Source organism: Azolla caroliniana, unplaced genomic scaffold (assembly GCF_043228905.1).
Source record: "Azolla caroliniana isolate FFs.n. ecotype wild unplaced genomic scaffold, voAzoCaro1.0.p SCAF_443, whole genome shotgun sequence".
Lineage (NCBI taxonomy): Eukaryota > Viridiplantae > Streptophyta > Polypodiopsida > Salviniales > Salviniaceae > Azolla > Azolla caroliniana.
The window spans coordinates 1-25,194 of record NW_028230878.1 but is presented as its reverse complement, the minus strand read 5'-3'; the positions used below and the strand labels follow the sequence as shown (position 1 = coordinate 25,194).

Genomic DNA, 25,194 nt, shown 5'->3' with positions numbered 1-25,194 from the left:
ATTCCACAATGGCATCTAGTGAAATAGAGATATATATGGTATATAATAGAGAGGTGAGAAAATTGGGTTTTGAACCCAGCACACAGTGCTTGTAGTGTTATCGACTTACCACTAGGGTAGGCTAATTACGAAAAAAAGAAAGAGAGAGATAAACACAATGCTTGTAGTGTTATCGACTTACCACTAGGGTAGGCTAATTACGAAAAAAAGAAAGAGAGAGATAATGAGTTATCCTTTTGCTGAAGTAAACTGGACTCCACATTGGTCCGCGTTTTGTTAAATTTTCTGCCCATTTTCTTCTTATTCATACACTGACCCCATGGAGCAGCACCTCCCACCTCCTCACAAATACATGTGGACGCGTTGGGAATACGAGGAGGTGAGAGAAGCCGTCGTGAAATCAAGGGCAACTCTACTCAACCTCGGACCCTCCAATCTCAACCAAAACCGCAACTAATCAAGGGCAGCTCTGCACAGGAACCAGCGCAATTTCTTGTTGGGATTGGATTCCACGCGAGTGCCTGCCACTTCTATGCGATTGCTCATCTGTGGAGATCCATTCGTAGGCAGACATTGAAATCAGTTGACATGCTACATTCATAAAGCTTAAACACTAACACTTGCAGTGCATGATTTGATTGGTGTAGGGAAGACCACACTTATATCTACCATGCGTTCCATGTATGGCACACGTAAGAGAGATAAGTTTATGAGGGCCCTGTTTGCCACACAGGTGGGAGCCATCGAAAGAGAGGGAATTAGAGTGTCATTGTGGGACATGGCAAGCCAACAAGAGTTCCATGCATTCCACGACTGCATGTTCCCGGACATCGGAACCAGCTCTTATCAGCTCCCATCCATGTTCATGTTCGTTTGGAGTCCCATCGACAGCAAAGGTAACAAGAAAGGAGCAGTGAAAAAAGAGGCGGACTTTGAAGCAAGCTTCAGGTACTAGCTCAAGTTCCTCGCCTCCAAAAGGCGCCAATCCAACACTACTCTTAAAGTGATGGCGGTATTCACACGAGAAGACTAAATGGCAGCTCTCTCGCAGGTTTTCTCAACTCGACTTGATTCACTTTGATCAGATTTCAAAGAGGTGATTGACATTTTGGACTCTCCTTTCCATGTGGATGTGAGAAAGAAGGATTCCGTCAGAGCTGTAGCAAGGCGTATCTTCGACATCGCAAAAGACATGCTCCAATATATTGATACAACATTTGCACACAAGTAAATAAACTATTGTCGAAGCATTTGAAGGATACAAAAGAAGGAATCATCACAAGGAAGAAGTTCACTGAAATAGGCCCTACCCAATTTTCTAGCCACAAAACAAAATCGGAGGCAATCGCCCTATGTTTGAATGAATCCGGTAACATCATATACATGAATAGAATTAGAAACATTGTTCTCAATCCCAATTGGTTCTGAATGAGGTCATGGGAAGCCTCATTGATTTCTCTAACTCTAAAGCATCCAAGAGTACAATTCCGCTTGACGATGGATGCACCCCTATAGTTTCCCTAGAGGAGTGCTTGGAATCTGTTGTCAAATCCAAAGTCAAGGGCTCATTGTCGGTAGACTTGATGGAAGCAATGCACCTATGTTGCAAAGTCACAATTATTAACAATGGTGTCCCGAATAGCCATGTGGATGGTCTCTTTATCCCAACCTTATTAACAGATGGGGGCGTAGAAAAACTTCAATGGAGATTATCGGCCACAAGTAATGTAGATGATGCTAGTTTTGTGTATATGGGTAGAAGGCTAGAGTGTGAAGACAAGGATCACACCTTTATTACACCAGGATTGTTTTTGCGGGTTCAAGTGTTATTTAACAAAGCTTTCCAATTAGTCGAGGAGGATTATAAGGCTAACGTCATGTTGGGAAAAGATTTTATATCAATTTGTTTTCCAAACAAGGAGATTATTGTTGTGTTTTACCAAACAAAATCAGAGCATGTGATAGATGTGTTGGTTCGGGCTAATAATCTAAATAATAGTCAACAATGTCATAAACTGATAATCCTAGCTGATGTGGAATTAAAGCATGTCATCAATACCTTGGTCACGATATGTGCACAACCCATTGGCATCCAAGGGGTTAAGCTAATTGGGAGCGTCATCCAGCCTGACTCCTTACGTTATCCATCAAGGCCACAAGGCAGAAAATATCAATGTGTAAAAATAACTTATTTGAAGGAGCAATTGAGAAGAATGCTTTTACGGGGTGAGCTAGAATCTTATGAATGGAAATTTGCTAGGCAAATCCCTCATCCTCTACAAAATGCTTTCATTTATCTCCTCGGTTCTGAGAATTACAAGGAAGTTCTCATGTCATGTAAAGCATCACTCAAGGAAAAGGTAGAAAATCCTTTATTGTACTTAGAGAATGATGAAATCAATATATTTAAGGAACAACAAAGCTAACAAAGAATGACCATCATAAGCTTGGAAAATAGCTCGTTGCAACATCGAAAGAATGGAATATTGGACGAAGCAATTGATGTTGAGATGCGATCTGTCAAGATCATGGCAGAAGAAATCTCAATTTTATATCAGACGCTAGATGCCAATCATAAAGAAGTTTTAAGGAAGATGGATAAAATGAGGAGAGAATTTCATCAAGAATTTCAATGTTTGAGGAAAGATGTTATAACCAATGTTGAGAAATCTATAGGTAAGCTATTGAGGTTAGCTACAAAGAATGAGGTAGAGAAGCAACTCCCTCAAGTCGTTATCCTTACAACCATTGATGGCAAGAAGATAAAGAAATTGGGGACTTAAATGTTAGGATTATCATCTGTGCAAATCCATTTGTATTGCGAGGATCCAACATTGCCACACCCTAGTGGAAAACAAACCTGGAATAACCCTCACCTCTTGGTTAGAGTCTCATCGAGATAGTCTAGACAAAGCTCTTCACTATATTAATGGTTTCTTTTTCGTTTTGACTAAGGCTATTAGACTCGGTATGAATTCCATGGTTCCTTGGATACTTGATTGGATTCCCCACTTGAAACTTTCAAAAGGCTACTCTATTTTATCAAAGATTATGAAATCTGAATTTGATACAAAGTAGTCCTTCAAGGAATGGCAAAAGTGTTTGGCATCCATATTGGCAGAAAATGGCTAAGCAATAGATGAAAACATATATTTGAAGTTTCGTTTGAGGCGTGCCATCTATGATAATATGGGGGTACTCAAGTTGCATGGTTATGCAAGACACATTATGAAGCACAACAACCCTTCCCCCTAAATTAAACTCTTAAGTACTTTGTGTGTGTGTGTGTGTGTGTGAATAGTGACATTCTCTCATTGGTTTGAAAACTCAGAATCCAAAATTTATTGTAAACTTCCATATATTCTTTGACTACACCTATTTGGGTTTTTGCTACTAAAGATAATTGTCTTGTTTTTTAATAGAGAACAATCAAGCTTATTTTTGTAGTTTCAAAACATGGTTATGGAACATGAGATGTTCCTTTTCTTAGTTTAGTAATGTTTCTTGTTGACTTTCTAGTATGAATGTTAAACCATCTTCTAGCATTCAATGTGTACTTAACATTGTGTTGTGCATGCATCAGTGTTAATCATCGTATGGTTGGTTTCTATATCTCTGTGTTAATACTTACTCCTTTCAAAATCAACAAAACCTAGAGTGGTAACTAAGTACATGGTAATGCTAACAGGACACGCAGCAAAGCTAAATGAGAGCAAAGGAATGATTCCCTGATGTCATGATTTGAAGGTTTAGTTCGAGAATCGATTTGAATTATTATCTTTTCTTTCAGTGACGTACATTTCTTCATTCTTCTCAGTCGTAACATCTTTCTTTCTCTCTTTCAGTGAAGTATTAGAGCAATAGCATCTACCATTTAGGGAGCCCTAAAGTTGTGGCGAGGATTCAAGCAAGCTCATCTCTACCAACCCCCACCTCCTAATTACGATGAAGCAACACAGAAAATGCATCCTGAAACGACTTTATCCAAACCTCCTCAGAAACGTGCTCATGTGGAAACATTAAAAAGAAATGGAAAAAGAAATGGATTCCATGTTGCGCTGTAAAAGTTCTATATGGTGCATTGAAGCGTAATCCTTTCTATCCTCTACTTCCCATCCCTGTTTCACTTGTCACATATTATGCGACGTCTCGAGAGTGGGAAGTAGTTTGACTTTTTCACTGAATGTGGCAGACATGCTGATTTTGGATGCCATCCAAAATATAGTGGTGATATGATTTTTATGCCAGTTTTCTGACTAGTGGCTGTGGAGATATACATGCTAAACATGAGAGATAGGATTAAAGATTTAGATCTTAAATTTCAGGATATGAACTTGGCAACCCATTTTGTTAGTGAGCGTTCCATTTTGTAAATCTAGAAGTGAAATGATTTTGCAGTAGTGCAATGAAGATTAACTTAATTTGATGCAATGAAGATTTAGCTTATGACCTTTGTGAATTTGGATTTATTTTTTAAGACTCATTTCAAAATTATAAGTGAGCATCACATGGAATCATGAGTGAATATGGAAATAATTGTGCACTGGTATTCTTACATCGATGGAATTGGTATTTTCTTATTTCGCAGCAATATAGTTAAAAAACTAATGTTGTATGTTTTTGTTGGGTATGAAAGCTCAAGGCCAAAATTCCAGGTAAATTTGTGCACATTAAATTCTGGAAAACTTTTCTTACGAGATTATCTGAAATATTTATTTGGCTATGGGCAGATTGAAATGCAGTGATTTTTGTATTACTGGTGATGAGTTTGGGGAATTTTGTGTAATCTCACCATAATCTTGAGATTATTGGTATCGACATTGTCAACCATCATTATGCTTTCTGATCTGATAGAAGCGTAACATTGGTTACTAACACCTTTAACCAATGCAATTGCCAAAAACTTGGTAGAGTAAGTAACTTTGAAATGCTCGGTCTATGATTTCTAAGTAATCTTCTTTTTCATAGGTAATTGACTAAACTATTGTGAAATGCACATAAGAGATCAAAACCAAGTCTCCTTAGCTTCTTACTTCTTAATCAATTTATAGTTGATACAACGAAACCCATTTGGGTTGGCCTAGCTAAAAAGGGTGTGCTAAAAGGGTGGGTCATTTTGGGCACACGCATCCTAAAAAGGGTGTGCTAAAAGGGTGGGTCAACTTGGGTACGTGCATCTAAAAAGGGTGAGCTAAAAGGGTGGCACAAAGGAACACATGCACACCACATTTCCCCCCTGCGAGAAACAAGAGATTGAGGGGCATGAGTGACCATGTGTGGTCCTTGCCGGGAACTAGAATGGTCCTTGCTGAGAGTTGGAACACGAACACCAACGGGCGTGAGCAACCATGTTGTCCTCATCGAGAATTGGAACACGAACGAGTGAGTGACCATGTGGCCCTCACCGGAAACTGGAACATGAACAAAAACGGGCATGAGCGACCATGTCGGTCCTCACTGGGATCTGGAACACGAACAATAATTGGAGTGAGCGGCCATGTGCGGTCCTCACCGGAGACTGGAACACAAACGGGAGTGAACGACCATGCGGCCCTCACTGGGAATAGGAACACGAACGGGAGTGAGCGGCCATGTGCGGCCCTCATCGAGAACTCGAACACGAACGAGCGTGAGCGACCATGCGACCCTCACCAGGAACTAGAACACGAACACGAACACGAAAGAAACTAAAAAATAGAGACAATGAAGCGATGTTGATGATGAAGCGGTGGATATCGGGAGGCCTAACTAGTGAACTAAGGCGGTGCTAATAGAAGAGATACTACTACAAGAGACTAACAAGAGTGTCGGTGATGGTGGTGAGGGCGATGCTACCTACGAAGCGGAAGAGGCGGATGCTTGGATGTGGGGGACTAGTACCCTGTCATCTCCACCAATATGTGAAATGCACATAAGAGATCAAAACCAGTCTCCTTAGCTTCTTACTTCTTAATCAATTTATAGTTGATACAACGAAACCCATTTGGGTTGGCCTGGCTAAAAAGGGTGTGCTAAAAGGGTGGGTCATTTTGGGCACACACATCCTAAAAAGGGTGTGCTAAAAGGGTGGGTCAACTTAGGTACGTGCATCTAAAAAGGGTGAGCTAAAAGGGTGGCACAAAGGAACACATGCACACCACACTATCTTTTTGGGTTGTTTCAACGGAATTAGTGTTTTTGTGAATTGGTTCCTACTTGGGTAGTTTTCATGGGCAACAAAACTTTGGTTATATTTCATCAAAGCAGGCTCTAAGTTATTCGATCTTTAGGAAAAGAATACAAAACTACTTCTCTTTAGGCAAACGTTGAAGAAGGTTATAAAAGAAATGAATGAGTTTATACATACCATTACTGTGGTGAGGTCCATTCAGATGAGCCATCTATGACCATTTTCAGCTCTCAATAATATGAATTTTCTCAGCCAATAAGGCATAGTGTCCAACAACTATTAGTTAGTTTTCGTTCATCGTCTCTCTGAGCTGGTTTGAAGTATTTAGTGACACATATATCATACTTGTTTTGGATGATGTCTTCAATGCTGCGTGACTCTGTCGTATTTGTTAATCATGAATCCTATGAAGACTAATTCTGATGCTTTTCTTGATTTATGTTCTCATTTGCATTCATGAGTGCTATGGAAAACAAGGGACTCATGTGTGTCTTATAGAAAGCAGGGTATGGCTTATTTACACATCTTTCACAAAAGAGACCATGGGTTAAGAGTTTTCGTTGTGAAAAAACATGCATCAGGAATGTTCATGAATCTTATGGAAAATAAGGTTTTGAATATTGTGGTACACATGGTTTAGGCACTTTTGAACTTTGTAAAACAAAGTTTAGGGATCCTTGCATCCTTCATAAAATGTACTCAGGAATCCTAAACCACAATGCAATCTAAAGTAAATATGATTCTTCATACCTTTTTCCTGGCTATGTTCTCATGCTCTAATGTTTATCCATGCATCCTCCATAAAGTAGAGTTAAGCATTATGATTTGACCTATTGGAAACAGGGTTTGGATTACATGTGCATCCTTACAGGAAAGACTAGGCGTTTAGGGTTTTCATTGTATTGAGAAATGCATCATGGCTGTTCGGAGTTTATTTTACTCCCCAATCCTAAAACCAAAATGCAATAAACAGTATATGAAATGTTCCATAACCTTTTTCCAGCCATGTTCTCATGCCCTAATGTGTATCCATGAATCCTATAGAAAACAGGGTCTTGGTATTCACGAATCAGATGAAAATTCATGGCTAACTTTGATGCTTCTTGGCATGCTCATTCAGACATGGCAATGCCATGGGGAATTGAGAGCGAATGGACTCTAAAGAGGGAATGGACGGTTGCTTTTTTGAGTAGTTTAAAAAAGAAGAATTCATTCATGAATGGGGCCATGACAGAAAGCTTACATTGCATGCTGATGCTGGAAGTCAGTGTCCCAAGGCTAGAGTTTGATGATGGTGAGGCCAGGACCCTTCAAAAATAAATGCATGCTCGATGACAACTATAACATTAAGGGGTAAAACCTTTGAAATGCTGTGCATTCTAGTTTCTGTTAATTTTCCCAAATGCCTCTTGCTAACCCCACTTGAGCAATTATATGTGTTATTTGAGTGATTACACAAGTTGAAGGATCCACAACCTCGACTACATTACCTTGACCACAACCTCCACAAGTTGAAGCCCTTCTCTAGCCACGAAAAAGTTTGGGAAATATTGACAATAAATTTTGGGAAACTATTTATTTATCTCAAATGTGGACAAAATGACACAAGTACACATAGGATGGCAAGTTTGAGTGTGTGTAAAGAATCCTTGTTGGAGTCAGGGCAACGAAATGTGACTTAATCTCTTAATATTGAAAGACATACACCACCATCCATAGTAATACAACAGTCAAAGACACAATTAGACAACATACAAATTTAATCCACAAAATTGAGATGGTATCCACAATCCACAAGAGTAAAAGAACACATATAAGAGGTCTAAGATTTGCATATGTATAGTTGGATTTGAAGGGTTCACTCAAATCCAATCCAATCTTATCTGGATGTAACTACAGCATTACCGCATGTGGGTTTAGCTAATGAACTACTCGGTGTAGGTGTAAAAAGAAAATCATTATCATCAGGAAAGCCATGCCTTACCTAAATGTGTCTGAGTTTTTAGATATATGCGCTATCTACATGGATTAGAACTGGATTTTGGGCAACTGAAGAAACTCAAATGTATTTATTTCGACATTCAACAAGCAAGTTCTGGTTCTGGAATCCCAATAAAGAGCTCTTGTTTCTTTTTTCCTTTCTTGCGCATAAATCCCTAGTAAATATGTACCATCCTGCTTCCTCATCTCTCTTTGTGCCTTGTGGCAAGTGACCGTCTGACGTGAGTGTGTACGTGACATGTCCATGGTGGGTTAAGCAGGGAGGGTCATGAAGAGATAACAGAAAATACACAGGGGGTATGCGTGGTAAAAAAAGAAAACGCAAGGTTGAGCAGGAGCATCGGGAGATAAAAGAAACTACACGGGGGTATATAGTGGTATACTCAGGGTGAGGTGGGCGACTGATTATATGGCTGTTTGGGCTGCACAAGGGAAGTCCATTGTGGCCATGGCTAAACTCTGGCTAAACTCTGGACTCGTGTCTGCTATCATTTCATGGCTTCTTCTTCTTCTTCCTCCTTCTATCATCTCCTCTCATCTCTATTTCATTACATGGATGGAGACCTCTTTGTCATTCACCTCTGCTCAGGTCCCAACAACATTGCACACACCAGGGTACTAATGCCTCATGTAGGAGTATAGGAATAGAGTATATAACAGATTTGTATAGATTCCATTCAAATGAAACAAAGTGTACAATGATGCAACAAGTAGTTGCCAACAATGTCAGTATCTTTCCGATGAGCCACAATGCCTCTTCATGTGTCTCTTAGATGAGACACCATATATATATATATATATTATTATTTGTTTGTTTTTATTATTTTATTATTTTCTATTCCAACACCTCAAGACTTCACATGAATTGTCCTCCTGTTTCTTCTTCCTCCTCTTCTATTTCTGCTTCTTCAATAAGGCGAGTTCTGTTTTCCTCCTGTATTTATTTATTTTCAACCAATTTATCTGAACTACCGAGGCTACACATAATCAGTCTTAATTTTTCTTTTAGGGTCAATTACTGACCTTAAACCATATCCTTTCTTCCCGTGTTTGGTTAAATAATATCATTTAAAATCGATGAATTCCTTCCTGTTTTTGTTTAATTTTAGTGAGAAAAATTTCACAAATGAATCAACGAAAGGCTCTCCTTGCTACCCATTGGGAACTTTATTGCACACTACTGTAAATGTGGAGTTGTAAAAGAAAGGAACAATGATCACTAATCTTGGTTGAATACATAGGGTTGGTCATTTTAAGCCCTTAGGGCAAATTTTGGTATAAAGCCAAAAATGACCCTTAACTTGTACATTCATTCCTCAACTTATATACGTTATGTTTTCGTATAAAGGCAAAATTTTGGTACTGAGGCATTATACAACCATATAGGTTTATATTGGACCTAGTTTTACAGATACAAAAACCTCTTTCATTTCTACATTTCTATCCTCTACATACATGCACAATCCTTTTCTCATACATGGTCCACTAGATGGCCAAAATCTTATCCAAATTTCCTTAGAGGTAAATCAAATGGTCATGAATTGAAAAAATGAATAATAATCCAAGACTTTTGGCATAATAACCCAACACTGACAAAAGATGGCGGTGCTAAAAGTAACTCTATCAATCAATGAAATTCTTCTTTTTCTCACTTGTAATAAATTTGTTTTCTTTATTGAACCATTCAAATATACTTTCCACAGCGTTTCAATAAACACTCTAATGAAGTATCGATAGTAACCACTCTTCCCTACACTTTATTGCATTAAGAAATCAACTTTTTGAATGGTCCAAAAAGTGGATGTTAATTTGCATTGATTTTTCTCAGATTAACCAAGTTGATGAGAAATGCCAAAAAAGCCAAGGGAATGGAGAAAACAAGAAGTAGCTGGGATGTGTTTTGTATCATCTTCTTAATGTTGAACTACATATACCACAACAAGGCTGATATTAGCACCACATAATATCACCAAGTGCAATATCGACACCATATAATATCACCAACCATTCAGTGTTACCACATAAACAGCAACGAAATAACGAAAACACATCCCATGTTAAAACATTGATACCAAGCACCACCAGATATCATATTCACACCACCACATGATACGGTATGAAACAAAACATATCCCTACCACACAATGAATGATACCACAAGTAGATGGATATTACAGAGAAACTTTAATTACTCTTCGTCTAGAGCAATGCAAAAACATTGTCTTAGAAGATCCGAAAAGTTTATGTAAAACATCGACTCGATGAGAAATATCAACCAACATATGTTGCATCATTAACTTCTTAATATGTTGAACAACCTACAAAACATAAAGTGAGACGATCACAAATCTTCCCCTTGTAAACTACATCTATAAAATTAAGTCCTACTACATCCATGGGGATTGCGCGCAATACATATACACCTACCTATACATTGGATGAACTTAAGTTATGGCAGAGTACAAGAAAAGGAAACCAAACTCATTGAGCCGAGCCTTTACCGATTCCTTTTGAGCTACAGAGAAATGCAGACACAAAAATATAGACTTAAACTTCACCTAACTCTTACTTCTTTTGGTAATTCAGTCCAGCCACATGGAGAAGCTCCCACGGCCTCACAAATACATCGTCAGGGTTTGGGATTCTAATGAGGTCAGAGAAGCGTGCAAGAAATCGAGAGGAGCTCTACTCAACCTCAAGTTCAAATCACCATTGCCAACTCTCTCATGAGGTTGAGAACCTCTTCCTCCTCCATACCAGCTACTTCCATAACACCAGATCCTTAACGAAGACCACATTCAGTACATATGGAAAAAGAGCACATGTTTCCTGCGCCACTGGCCGCACCTCAAAGAGCTCGCTTTAGAAGGTGTTGATATAACAGAGGCGGAGCTAATAGATTTCATGGAGCACCTAGCACCGCCACAGAAAGAGGCGGAGACAGCTGGCAGTACCCCCTGCATCGCCTCCTAGATTATACAGCCTTGCCATAGATTCAATCTACTCATTGAATCGCAATACTTCTTTAAGCCGATCTGCTACTGCTGTGGTAGTGGATGCACTTTCTCGCTCCGGCCTGCCATTCTTTCAGCATCCTTATAAGATGAATCCTGCCATTGAAGCCCAGCTGCAGAGGAACCAACGCAATTTCATGTTGGGATTGGATTCGACGCGAGTGCCTGCGACTTCCATGAGATTGTTCATCTGCGGAGATCCATTCGCAGGTAGGCAAACCACACCCACACACACACACACACACACACACACACACACTCTCTCTCTCTCTCTCTCTCTCTCTCTCTCTCTCTCTCTCTCTCTCTCTTAAATTTTGAAATCATCACGCTAGATAGACGATTCATGAGGCAGATAAAAATACTAACACTAGTGCATAATTTGCTTATTTGATTGGTGCAGGAAAGACTACCCTTGCATCCACCATGAGTTCCATGTATAGCACACGACCTAGAGATAAGTTTATGAGGGCCCTGTTTGCAAAACAGGGTCGGACACGAGGAATTGAGGTGGGAGCCATCGGAAGAGAGGGGATTAGAGTGTCATTGTGGGACATGGCAGGCCAATCAGAGTTCCACGCATTCCACGATTGCATGTTCCCGGACGTAGGAACCAGCTCTTATCAGCTCCCATCCATGTTCTTGTTTGTTTGGAGTCCCATTGACAGCGACAATAGCAGGAAAGGAGCACTGAAAAATGAGACGAACTTCGAAGCGAGCTTCAGGTACTGGCTCAGGTTCCTTGCCTCCAAAAGCCGTCAATCGAACATTGCTCTCAGAATGATGGTGGTATTCACACGATCAGACCAAATGGCGTCTCTCGCAAGTGCGTTCTCACCTCTGATTGATTCACTTCGATCAGATTTCAAAGCGGTGATTGACATCCTGAACCCTGTTTGCCACGTGGATGCGAGAAAAAAGGATTCCGTCAGAGTTGTAGCAGAGCATATCTTCTACAACGCCAAAGACATGCTCCAAGGTATTCAGGTGTACAACATCTGCACACAGGTAAGCAAACGGTTGTCCAAGCATTTGAAGAACTCAAGTGAAGGAATCATCACATGGAAGAAGTTTAGCGAAATTTGCCCCATCCAATTTTCCAGGGAGAAAGTTAAATTGGAGGCAATCGCCCAATGCTTGAATGAGTCCGGTAACATCATATACATAAATGGAATCAGACACATCGTTCTCAATCCCAATTGGTTCTGCAATGAGGTTATGGGAAGTCTCATTGATTTCTCAAACTCTAAAGCGTCCAAGAGTACCATTGTATTTACCAATGGATGCACCCCTAGAGATTCCCTAGAGGAGTGCTTGGAATCAGTTGCCGGAAGGGCTCATTACTCGTGGACTTGATGGAAGCAATGCACCTATGCTGCAAAGTCACTAGTAACCATGGTGTCCCCGGTAGCAATGTGGATCATATCTTTATCCCAGGCTTATTGATAGATGGGTCAAGTCTGGAGCAACTCCAATGGAGTTCATCAACGTGCACAAGTAATGTAGATGGTGATGATGGTACTTTTGTGTACATGGGCAGAAGGTTACAGTGTGAAGACCAAAATCTTACCTTTCTTACACCAGGATTGTTTCCAAGAATTCATGTGTTATTTAACAATGCCTTCCAATCAGTCGAGGAAGATAGTGTTGACATCAAGGTGGGCAAGGATTTCATACACATTTGTTTTCCTGATAAGGAGATAATCATTTTGTTTTGCAAAGCAAACGTAGAGCATGTGATAGATGTGCTGGTTCGGGCTAATCTTCCAACTAATACTCAACAACCACGTCATACGCCAACAACCTTAGCTTATGTGGAAAAGCATGTCATCAACACCTTGATTACGATATGTGCAGAACCCACTGGCATCCAAGGGGTTAAGCTAATCGAGAGCGTCATCCGGCCTGACTGCTTACGTTATCCATCACGGGCACAAGATAGAGAAGATCAATGTGTGGAAATAACTTATTTGAAGGAACAACTCAGAAAAAAACTTGAACGAGGACATCTAGAATGGAGATCATACAATTGGAAACGGACTTTAAAAAAAATGCATGGTCATCTGAAAAATGATTTCATTGATCTCCTTGGTTTTGAGTATTATGAGGAAGCTCTCACATCAAGTAAAGCATGGCTCAAGCAAGAGGTAAAAAATCCATTATTGTACTCCAACAATGATGAATTCAACTTAGCTAGGGAACAACAAAGACAAGAAAATATGACCACCACAAGCTTGGAAAATAGCTTGTTGCGACATCTAAATCATCAAACATTGGAGGAGGCAACAAATGTTGAGGTGAGAAATATCAAGGTCATAGCAAAGGCAATCTCAATAGTTATTGGTGAGATAGATGCCAAGCATAAAGAGGTCTTAGAGAAGATGGATGTAATTCATCATGAACTTGAATGTATGAGGAAAGATGTTATGGCCAAGGTTGAAAAATCCATAGGTAATCTATTGACGTTGGCTATGGATAACGAGGTCGAGAAGCAACTCCCATGCGTTGTCATCCTTACAACCAAAAGTCATAACAAGAATGTAGGAAGGTTGGTGACTTCACTCTTTGGAGCATTATCAGTGCAAATCCATTTGTATTGTGAGCATGCAACATTGCCACACCCAGTGGAAAACCAACCTGGAATCATCGTCACCTCTTAGCCAGAGCCTCATCGAGAACGTCTACACAAAGCTCTTCCATATATTAATATTTTCTTTTCAGTTTTGACTACAGCTATTAGATTTGGTATTAACTCTATAGCTCCACTTGCTAGCTCTTTCATACTCGATTGGACTTCCAACCTCAAACTCGCGAAAGAGCACCCTATGATGTCAAGTATTGTTAAATCCAAATTTGATAGATCTACCTCATTGAAAATATCTCATGTAGGTCCAAGTACACTAGAGTCTTTCAAAGAATGGCAAAAATGCTTGGCATTCATATTAGAGGAGAATGGAGGTTCGACAGACCAAAACATAGCTGAGAAGTTTTATCTTTGGCGTGCCAGAATGGATAGGGGTAATCGAGTTTCTTGGTTATGCAAGAAACACCATGAAGAAACAAATGCCCTTCTAGCTAAGCTAATGTAAGTTAATATCCTACTAAGGAGGATTTAGGTAGAAATATTCTCTTATTGGTTTACAAAGCCTACTTTTGAAGTTTTATTGCAGCAAACTTTCATATATTTCTCAGCTAAACCTACTTGATCTTTTAGACCTAAAAATAATTGTTCGATTTAATAATCGATATATTTAGCTTTGTCTTGGGCATGTTGCACTTTATTTTAGGAATAATATGTTATTAGAGTTGTATGTTGGCCATGGCTAAACTTTGAACTCGTCTTTGCTATCATTTCATGGCTTCGTCTTCTTCCTCCTATGATCTCATCTTCATCTCTATTTCACAGCATCAATGGAGACCTTTGTGTTGTTCACCTTTGCTCAGGTCCCAACACCTTTGCACACACTTGGGTCCAAACGCCTCAAGACTTCATGTGAATCATCCTCATGTTTCTTCTTCCTCCTCTTCCGGATCTACTTCTTCAAGAAGATGAGTTTTGTTTTCTTCCTATATTTTTTTATTTTAAACCTATTTATCTGAATTATCGGGGCTACACATATTCAGTCTTACATTTCTTTTAGGGTCAATTACTAGACCTAAAACCATATCCTTCTTCTTGTGTTTGGCTAAATAGATTGATGAATTTCTTCATGTTTTTGTTTTATTTTATTTTATGTAAAAACTTCACAAATGGATTACTGAAAGGCTTTCTTTGCTACCCATTTGTAACTTTTTTGCACACTAATTTATATATGTCTGTCTTTTTAATGGGCATTGTACTAGGATATATGTTAATATTGGGTCTCATTTTACAACTTTGCATTCTACATTTCTATCCTCTACTTACATCTTATCCAAATTTCATTAAAGGAAAATAAAAAAGTCATGAATTGAAAACACAAATAATTATATTTCAAGTAAACCCACAACACTAACAAAAGATGACTATGGTAAAAGGAGCTACAATTTACAAATAGCATGTGCATCAATAAATTAAATTCTTCTTTTTCTCGCTCATATTGAATTTCTTTTGTCTTTTGAACCATTCAAATATAGTTTCAAGTTTCAACCACATTTTAATAAACACTCGAATGAAGTATCAACAGTAACCAATCTTCCACCCACCTTAATGCATTAAAAGATCAACTTTTTGGAAGGCCCAAAAAGTGGATGTTAATTTGCATCGATTTTTCTAGGATCAACCAAGTTCATGAGAAATGTCAACTAAGTGGAGCCCAAAAAGCCATAGGAATGGAGTAAACAAGAAGTAGTTGGGATGTGTTTTGTATCATCTTTTTTTTTTTTTCCTTCAAAGATTTTCGTCATTAGTAGTATTAAGAAAAAACATGTGAATGCTACAACTTAAGTTTGTGTGCCCAAAAGCTTACAATTTTTCATGTACAATGATATACAGTAAACCTAAGACCAAAGCTAGAGGTTTGTAAAAGGTTTAGGAATTTATTGTTGCACTCTATCGTGCTTCACTGATATTCAAGAAAGGGTCCATGGAAGTTGATAGTTCCATTGAGGCCCTTGAGTTGACTCTGTAAACAGGGGTATCTTTCTCTATAAGTGAAGGAGCTTCTTCTTTCTGTTGTTCACAGTCTCTGATGAACCCTGCATGTTGTCATACTGGCCGCAGACTACTGCTAGCAAGTTCTCCCATATCTCACACAAGACATCTAAGAGACACTGATATGTCGCATCATAACGTTAGTTGCATCGACATTTCCATAATGCCCATAATGTTATTGTAGTCACTGTTTTCCATATCTGGACAGATTGCACCTGCTTTCGAGGTTGTTGAAAGGGGCTGACCAATATCAATCTTCTATTATGTATCACCATTACCTCTTGAACATCGTTTGCCTCATACAACATCAAACTAGAATGTAACACTCCCCACATTACTGATCCCCATGAAAATAAGCAACTGACATTGATTGTTAAAAATAACGAAAGAACTTTGTTCCATCCTTGTTGAGCCAAGGATCCTTAGACACCGGTGGTGCGGGCTAGGCTTTCGTCTTGACGATCGTGTTTATCTCTTCCAAGGTATTAGTCATCATAATATCGGGCGGTATGGGACGTCGGTGGTAGGTTGGCTATGTCTAGATCATAGCTTGGGGGTGTTCGGGTGGAACATGTTCTTCTATCCAATCTATTTTCCTTCTTTTACTTTACTTTGGTCTATTGATTAGTAATAGACTCTTAACAGTGGTATCAGAGCTTTTACTAACAATTTTTTTTGTTGTTTTGATATTTTTTGCGTGTGAGCGATGGGGATCTAATAAGGCTCGTCATGCTCTTCTCAGGATCAAAACAACACTCTAAACCCGGTATTCTTCTTTCTTGATCTCTCTTCTTTCTATGATGGGTTCTTGTTGGTCGAATCAAATTTGTATTACATTTTCTTTTCTTTTCTTTCTTCTTTCTACCACGATACAATTTTAATTATTATTGTGCATCGGGCCGAGCGTGTTTGCACTAATCGCACACGCTCAATTCATGGCCCTTTTGTATATTGCGATGTATCTCCTATGCTCCCCTCTCTTGAGCCTTCTCTTACGATATTAATTATTGTTGTGCATTGGGTCGAGTGTGTTTGCCCTAATCACACACGCTCACCTCATGGCCCTTTTGCATATGATGTTGAGTATGCCACTCTTCTCTCTATTGAGCCATCACTTGGCCGAGTCTATGGGATGTTGTGGCCATGACGAGGTGTATGTAGCCTATCTATGCCACTCTACTCTCTATTCAGCCATCACTTGGCTGATTCTATGGGATGTTGTGGCCTTGACATTTATTACTCTACTGATGATGGATTATGGCATTTGTAAGTACTACATAACTTCTATGTATCCTATTCTTAAAAGCCTAGACTAATTGTAGTTGTCAAGTTTGAACAAAAATCTATGTATCAAGTAAAACACTTATGCATCGACATTGAAAATTGTAATAGATTGAAAGATCAAAAGTATATGGTGAAGGCGGGTCTTCTAAGTCATAGCATACCATGCTGGGGGTTTATCTTGGAGGAGCATCCCCGTCTAGGAAGGTTGCAATCATCCTTTGTTACTATTCTTTTGTAGTCTGACTTGAAGCTATATGAATATGTCAATGTTATTGATTGGGTTGCAATCTCTTTATCCAAGATAACTTGGGCCTAAACAATCAAAATACCCTAAATTATTTGGATATATATGAGAATATCCCTAATTTTGCAAAAAGTACCAGAACTTTGTGATAGGAAGTTGTATACTACCAAGGGGCATTCTTGTGATTTTGTGATTTTGTTGACAGTGTTGTCCCCCTTTGGTTGCTGCATGGTGTATGAGATCTTTGTGCTGTGGACGGTTACCCGAGTGATTATCGGTTTTTGATAAGGAGAGTCTGCTCTATGTGCTCGTCAAGAAGTCGGTTGGAGTACTCTACACCCTCCTCAGTCGGCGTGGCAAAAGCCCGTTATCTCCACCAATGTAACATACACTAGATTACTCAAAGTTTGACCTCTGGTCCATTCCTTAGTTTCCATTTAATATAGTTTTAGTTACAAACATTATGTTCTTGTTGTTACTCCAACTAACTAATTAATTATTCCTAATCTTGGCTCACTACACAACAATACAATGGTATATGTTAATATTGGGCCTAATTTTACAACTTTAAAATAACCTTAGTTCTGTCTACATTTCTATCCTCTAGTTACATACACAATCCTTTTTTTTATAGATGACCACGAGATGACCAACATCTTATCCAAATTTCTTTAGAGGCTAACCAAAAAGTCATGCAAGTAAAAGGAAACATGGCGCTAAACTAAAAAGACATATAATATGCCGAGACTTTTGCTATTAGACGAAGATGCTAAGAGGAATTGCAAATGGCATGTGCATCAATCAATGAAATTCGTCTTTTTCTTACTCATATTGAATATGTTTTGTCGCTTGAACCATTGAAATATAGTTTCAGCCGTGTTTCATGAAACGAGCTAATGAAGAGGTCAACTTACCACACTTCCATCCACCTTGGTGCATTAAAAAGGTCAACTTTTTGGAAGGCCCCAAAAGTGGATGTTAATTTGCATGGACTTTTTCTCGGATCAACCAAATCGATAGAAGCGAAGGGAAGGGAGACAACAAAAAGTGTTGGGTGTGTTTTATATAATCTTCGTAATATTGAACTAAATACACAACAAAAAGCGTGATATTATGTGGTAATGATTTTACTAAGTCTAATAGCAACACCACATACTATGACCAAGTCATCGTATGATACCTCATAAACACCAAATAAACCACTAAAACACATCCCACATTATAATGTGGATATCAAACACCGGCAAATATGATGCTCACACCACCATAACACCACCACAGCATATGGTATGAAACAAAACATATCCCTACCAAAAAGAATTAGACGGATAGGATGGAGAAACTTTAACTAACAAAACATGTCCCTACGACATATGATAGGATGGAGAAACTTTAATTAATCTCCGTCCGAAACATTCATACAAGACATTGATTGCTGAGAAACATCAACCAACATAACACGAGACCATCAGAAATCTCCCCCTTATATTAACTACTCCATACTCCATGGATAGGATGGAGGACAAGGAAAGGGAAAAAGAAACCTCAGTCCACACATCTTTCTATTAGAGAGAGAGAGAGAGAGAGAGAGAGAGAGAGAGAGTTATCTACATTCGTCCTTGTTTTATTAAATCCGTCCATTCTCTTCTCTTCTCTTCTCTTCTTTTTCAATTCATCGTCTCCCATGGAGGAGGAGCAGCTCTCACCCCCTCAAAAATTCATCGAGACGATGTGGCAATATGACGAGATCAGAGAAGCGGTAGAGAAATCGCGAGCAGCTCTACTCAACAACATCTCTTCAATCTCAACCTCAACCTCAACCTCTGTAACTCATGATCTAGACTTAATTAATCTTCCCAATGCTGAGAACCTCTTCCTGGTCCATACCATATTGGAAGAAGATCTCTATTCAAGATTTTATGGGTCAAAACATGGACGTTGGGAATGGGGGAGCAGGGACATGATGCTTAATTTAGGAGATGCCACTGTAACGGAAAAACAACGGATGGTCATCCTCACGGCTGCCGCCAATCTCACCGGACGAGCTGTCCATCTCACCAACATTGATCTCAGCGAAGAGGAGGAGAGGGGTTGGGTGGAGGCTCTCTCTCTCGCTGCAGATCGTCATGCAGGCCCCAGCAGCCTCATCATCAACAGAAGTACATCCAAAGATGTTCCTGCTCTTTTGAGAGCCCTCAAGAAAAACAAACGCCTCAACCATCTTTCTCTTCAGTATATGGAGATTAGCGATGAGTGCATAGACGTATTACGCGAATTCACCTCCCTCACTACCCTCCACCTTCACGATGTATTTTCCCACGAGTACGTTGAGCAATTGGCGGAGCTTCATCCCTCACATTCACCCCTCGCAGCCTCTCTCCACAGACTGCACATAAATTCCCTTCACTCCATTGACTGGAGAAGGAGCACTGGTTTCCTGCGCCACTGGCCACAACTCCAAGAGCTCTCTCTATTCAGTTCTAGCAAAGATATGACAGAGGAAGAGCTAATGGATTTCATGGATCACCTAGCTCTGCCAAAGAAAGGGGCGGAGACAGTTGGCAGCACCTCCCATTCATCTCCTCCTCAATTATACAGCCTTCAATTAGGTGAGTTCGAAGATGATTTAAGCAGATCATCTACTGCTGCAGTAGTGGATGCACTTTCTCGCTCCGGCCTTCCTTTCTTTCAATTTGGAAACGTTCATATAAGTAGAAGGAACCCGGCCGTGGAGGTCCAGCTGAAAAGCAACCGGCGCAATTTCTTGTTGAGATTGGATTCGATGCGAGTACCTGCCACTTCCATGCGATTGTTCATCTGCGGAGATCCATTCGCAGGCAAAGCAGACTCTCTCTCAAACATTGAAATCAGTTGACATGCTACATTCATAAATGTTAACCACTAACACTTGCAGTGCATGATTTGATTTTTGCAGGGAAGACCACCCTTTTATCCACCATGCGTTCTATATATAGCACACGTAAGAGAGATAAGTTTATGAGCCCCCTGTTTGCCACGCAGGGTCGAACACAGGGAATCGAGGTCGGAACCCTCAAAAAGGATGGAATTAGATTGTCACTGTGGGACATGGCAGGCCAATCAGAGTTCCACGCATTCCATGATTGCATGTTCCCGGACATACGAAGCAGCTCTTATCAGCTCCCATCCATGTTCATGTTCGTTTGGAGTCCCATTAACAGCAAAAGTAGCAAGAAAGGAGCAGTGAAAAATGAAAAGATCTTTGAAGCAAGCTTCAGGTACTGGCTCAGGTTCCTTGCTTCCAAAAGTAGACAATCCAACATTGCCCTCAGAGTGATTGTGGTATTCACACGGGCGGACCAAACGGTGTGTGTCTCAAGCACTTTCTCACCTCTCATTGATTCACTTCGATCAGATTTTAAAGGGGTGATTGACATTTTCAATCCTCCTTTTGATGTGGATGCCAGAAAGAAGGATTCCGTCAAACCTGTAGCACAGCGCATCTTCGACATCGCCAAAGACATGCTCCAAGGTATTGAGGTGTACAACATTTGCACAGAGATACAGAAACGGTTGTCGAAGCATTCGAAGAACACAAATGAAGGAATCATCACGTGGGAGAATTTTTGCGAAATATGCTATTCATTCCATTTTCCTAACAAGGATGCTAAATTGAAGGCAATCGCCCTATGTTTGAACCAGTCCGGTAACATCATATACATAAACGGTTTCAGCCACATCATTCTCAATCCCAATTGGTTCTGCAATCAGGTCATGGGCAACCTCATTAATTTCTCAAACTCTAAAGCATCAAAGAGTATCATTGTATTTACTAATGGATGCACCCCTAGAAATTCCCTAGAGAAGTGCTTGGAATCGGTTGCTGGATCTAAAGTGAAGGGCACCTTACTTTTGGACTTGATGGAAGCAATGCACCTATGTTGCAGAGTCACCATAGACCCTTTTCTCCCTAGTAGCAACGTGGATCATATCTTTATCCCAACCTTATTGCCAGATGGGTCACGTTTGCAGCAACTCCAATGGAGATCTTCTAACAAGCATAATGTAGATGATGATACATTTGTGTATATGGGTAGAAGGCTAGAGTGTGAAGACAAGAACCACACCTTCCTTACACCAGGATTGTTTCCAAGGGTTCAAGTGTTATTCAACAAAGCCTTCCAACCACTCGAGGAGGAATATAAAGCTAATGTCATGTTAGGAAAAGATTTCATATCCATTTGCTTTCCGAACAAGGAGATCATCGTCGTGTTCTGCCAAGCAAAATCAGAGCATGTGATAGATGTATTGGTTCGGGCTAATAATCCAAACAATAGTCAACATCATACGTCGACAACATTAGTTGATATCGAATTAAAGTGTGTCATCAACACTTTGGTTACAATATGTGCACAACCTACTGGCATCCAAGGGGTTAAGCTAATCGAGAGCGTTATCCGACCCGACTCCTTACATGATCCATCAAGAGCACAAGATAGAGAAGATCAATGTGTGGAAATAATTTATTTAAAAGAACAATTAAGAAGGAAGCTTTTACAAGGTGAGCCAGAATCTTATGAATGGAAATGGGCAAGGCAAACGCCTCATCCACTACAAAACAATTTCCTTGATCTCCTTGGTTCCGAGAGTTACAGGGAAGTTCTTATGTCATGTCAAGCATGGCTCAAGGAAACGACAGAATATTTGTATGCTGAGAATGATGAAATCAATGTATCTACGGAACAACAATACCAACAAAATATGACCACCAAAAGCTTGGAAAATAGTTTATTGCAACATCTAGAGGATCAAATATTGGAGGAGGCAACTGATGCTGAGGTTCGATCTATCAAGGTTATGGCAAAGGTAATCTCAATTTTATGTCAAAAGCTAGATACCAATCATAGTGAGGTCTTAGGGAAAGTGGATGAAATGAGGAGAGAACTTCATCAAGAATTTCAATGTTTGAGAAAAAATGTTGTAACCAACATTGAGAAATCTGTATGTAAGTTATTGAGGTTAGCTATGGAGAATGAGGCAGAGAAGCAACTTCCTCAAGTGCCCATCCTTACAACTATCGATGATAAGAATATAAAGAAATTTGTGGCTTCAATGTTAGGAATATCAATAGTTGAACTCCATTTATATTGTGAGGATCCAACCGGGCCACATGAAGTGGAAAACCAAAATGGAATCACCCTCACCTCTTGGTTAGAGTCTCATCGAGACAGTCTAGAAAAAGCTCTTCCTTATATTAATTGTTTCGTTTTTCTTTTGACTAAAGCTATTGGAGTAGGTATATTAAGTTCAACGGGGCTTTCGCTACCTAAATGGAGTCCCCACCTAAAACTTTCAAAAGGTTACTCTATTATATCGAGTATTATGAAATCTGAATTTGATGCAAAGCAGCACTTCAAGGAATGGCAAAAATGTTTGGCATCCATACTGGCAGAAAATGGAGGTGTAACAGACGAAAACATCTATGAGAGGTTTCGGTTGAGGCGTGCCCGCTATGATAATAAAGTTGATGGAGGTACTCAAGTTGCATGGTTATGCAAGACACATTATGAAGGAAAACGACCATTCCCACTCAATTAAAATCAAAGTATTTGTTTTTATTTTTTCCGTGTGCGTGCATGCATGCGTTTGGATAGTGACATTCTCTCATTGGCATGAAAACCCAACAAGTTTCTCAACTGAAAGTAATTTTCGTGTTCTATATAGAGACCAACCAAGCTTATGTTTGAAGTTTCAAAATATTCTTATGGAACATGACATATTTCTTTTCTTCATTCAAAAATGTTTCTTATTGAATTTTTAACTAGAATGTTTATCCATCTTCTTGCATTAAATGTTAAAGAAATGACGTTGCATCTCGGCGTTAACACTTGCTCCTTTAAAAATCAACAAAACTAGGTGTATAACATAAAAGTTGTGTACGTGGCACAAAATTGTTGTGATTGCGATTGAATATTAACATTCCCTCGTTATAGTTACTTATATGTCCCAAGGTTAGGTATCGTTTTCATGTATAGTATAGCCCATGCAAGAGAGATAACTATCGGACTTGACAAACATGCCTACACGCAAGGAATCGAGCAAGTCTAGATAAATCTCTTCCATATATTAATCTTTCTTTTCTATTTTGACAACAACTATTGGACTTGGTATTAGCTCTGTGGCTCCACTTGCAAGCTCTCTTGCTTTATTGGACTCCACTCTCTCGTTAACCTAAAGTAAATTAATATCCTACTAAGGAGGATTTTGGTAGAAACATTCTCGCATTGGTTTACAAAGCTTACTTCTGAAGTTTTATTGCATAGTTTCATATATTTCTCAACTAAACCTACTTGGTCTTTTAGAGTTAAAAATAATAGTCTTGTTTACAAATCGACGTAGTTAGCTTTATGTTGTGCCTATTGTGCTTCATTTTAGGAACAATACATGAAATATGTTACTATGCTTGTATGAAGGTTCACATGGTTGGTTTTTATATCTCTCGTGATTTTTAGTTGGGACTTCAGTTGGTATTTATAAACGTATGGGGGAAGCTTTGAGCATCATCACCAACGAGCATGCTTTGGTGAATGATTGGCACATTCTCTCCATAAGAAAGTTTTGTAGAGTGGCTGGTTAGGATGACCTAAATGTGAAAAGGTTAAGGACGGTTACGGTGTCATGAAGATTTACAACAACAGTGGGAAAATCGGATAAGGCATATAAAACAGGGACATGCAACGACTCGCACATTCACATAAGAAATTGTAAATAGAAATAAAAGAGAATAAGGGAAATGTAAGGGTGCTAGAGAAATAAAGGAGTTTGTGAGAAATAAATTTGTTATGTACATGAGTGCACATGCATACGACATACGACGTAGTGGGTAGTGGGGTAGCGAAAGTAAATGGGTTTTAATGTACCTCTTCAATCACTTTTGAAAACAAGCCAAGAAATCTCCTCTAAAAGCAAGGAAGATTTGACCAACGTTCTAACCGTCCTCCCTTCTTGAACTATAAAAGGAGGAGACGAGGCTCTTCTTCTTTGTTCCAGTTTGGGGGATTTTGAATCCTAATCTTGGGTTTCTCTGTTAGGTTTTAGCCATGATTGGGAGGTTTAGGGTTAGGGGTTTTGCTTGATAGGGTTTGTTCTTTGGTTTCTTGAGCCCGAGCGCTCTCGAGTTGGTGGTTTTTTTTCTGACCACTGATCAAGGTCTCCACTTGTAGTGTAATCGGTTGGGAACACACCCTACCCTCAGTCCTTCGGGGTAGATATCAAGGCAATCGTGGTACAAGGAATAGATCTGCATAGTAAGAGGATCGTAACAGATTTACGCAGTAGGACGTATCAGAGGGTGTAAACGGGAGACAGCTACAACCAAACCTCACCTGTGCGTAGTTACGCACACGCTCTTACCCTACGCTCACTGATACACAGTATTTGACAAGGAAACATTAGAACAATAGATACTTACACAACAAAGAATAATATAAGAGAAGACAACACTATATTAAAACGGAGCTCTATACAATACGCTAGCTCTATACATTGGTTTTCAGCCCTTTATATACACGGGGCTTTTGATCGGTTATGTTGCTTGCGTGAACCGTTACAACATTACTTTAACGCTTCTAATACAATATTCTATTCTTCATGCGTTCTATCTGGCAGTTACAATTCCGGTGGACAACACCTAGCACGCCTGTGGGACAATGTCGTGGCACGTTGAACCCCACCTCCTATTCGTCGTCCAAAATGTCCAGGATGTTTGGTTCTGTTCGTTTGCCCTGAACCGGAGCCGACGTGATGTCCGCAGGTGATTCGTTGTTCCGCACGACCGGCGCGTTCGTTTGCGTGTTGTCCCCTTCACTATGCT

General features: G+C 39.6%; 2 protein-coding genes across 4 annotated transcripts; both read left to right on the top strand.

The window, feature by feature from the left end:
• Positions 1–1,436: 1,436 nt before the first annotated feature.
• On the top strand, positions 1,437–14,439 carry LOC147848234 (protein TORNADO 1-like). Of its 3 annotated transcripts, none has more exons than XM_087338558.1 (2): positions 1,437–1,598; positions 12,552–14,439. In XM_087338558.1, exons 1-2 carry the CDS (start codon positions 1,437–1,439, stop codon positions 13,839–13,841), a joined length of 1,452 nt encoding a protein of 483 aa, XP_087194684.1. In that variant the 3' UTR covers positions 13,842–14,439. The 3 variants fall into 3 exon arrangements, with proteins under 3 accessions (XP_087194684.1, XP_087194685.1, XP_087194686.1); XM_087338559.1 differs by having other exon boundaries at positions 1,437–2,059; positions 13,019–14,439; XM_087338560.1 differs by lacking the exon at positions 1,437–1,598 and adding an exon at positions 11,270–11,394 and having other exon boundaries at positions 11,585–14,439.
• Positions 14,440–19,011: 4,572 nt separating this feature from the next.
• LOC147848233 (protein TORNADO 1-like) lies at positions 19,012–23,113 on the top strand. Its single transcript, XM_087338557.1, has 2 exons — positions 19,012–20,179; positions 20,278–23,113. The coding sequence occupies exons 1-2, from the start codon at positions 19,027–19,029 to the stop codon at positions 22,917–22,919; spliced, it is 3,795 nt and encodes a 1,264-aa protein (XP_087194683.1). The 5' UTR covers positions 19,012–19,026; the 3' UTR covers positions 22,920–23,113.
• The last annotated feature ends 2,081 nt before the right edge of the window (positions 23,114–25,194 follow it).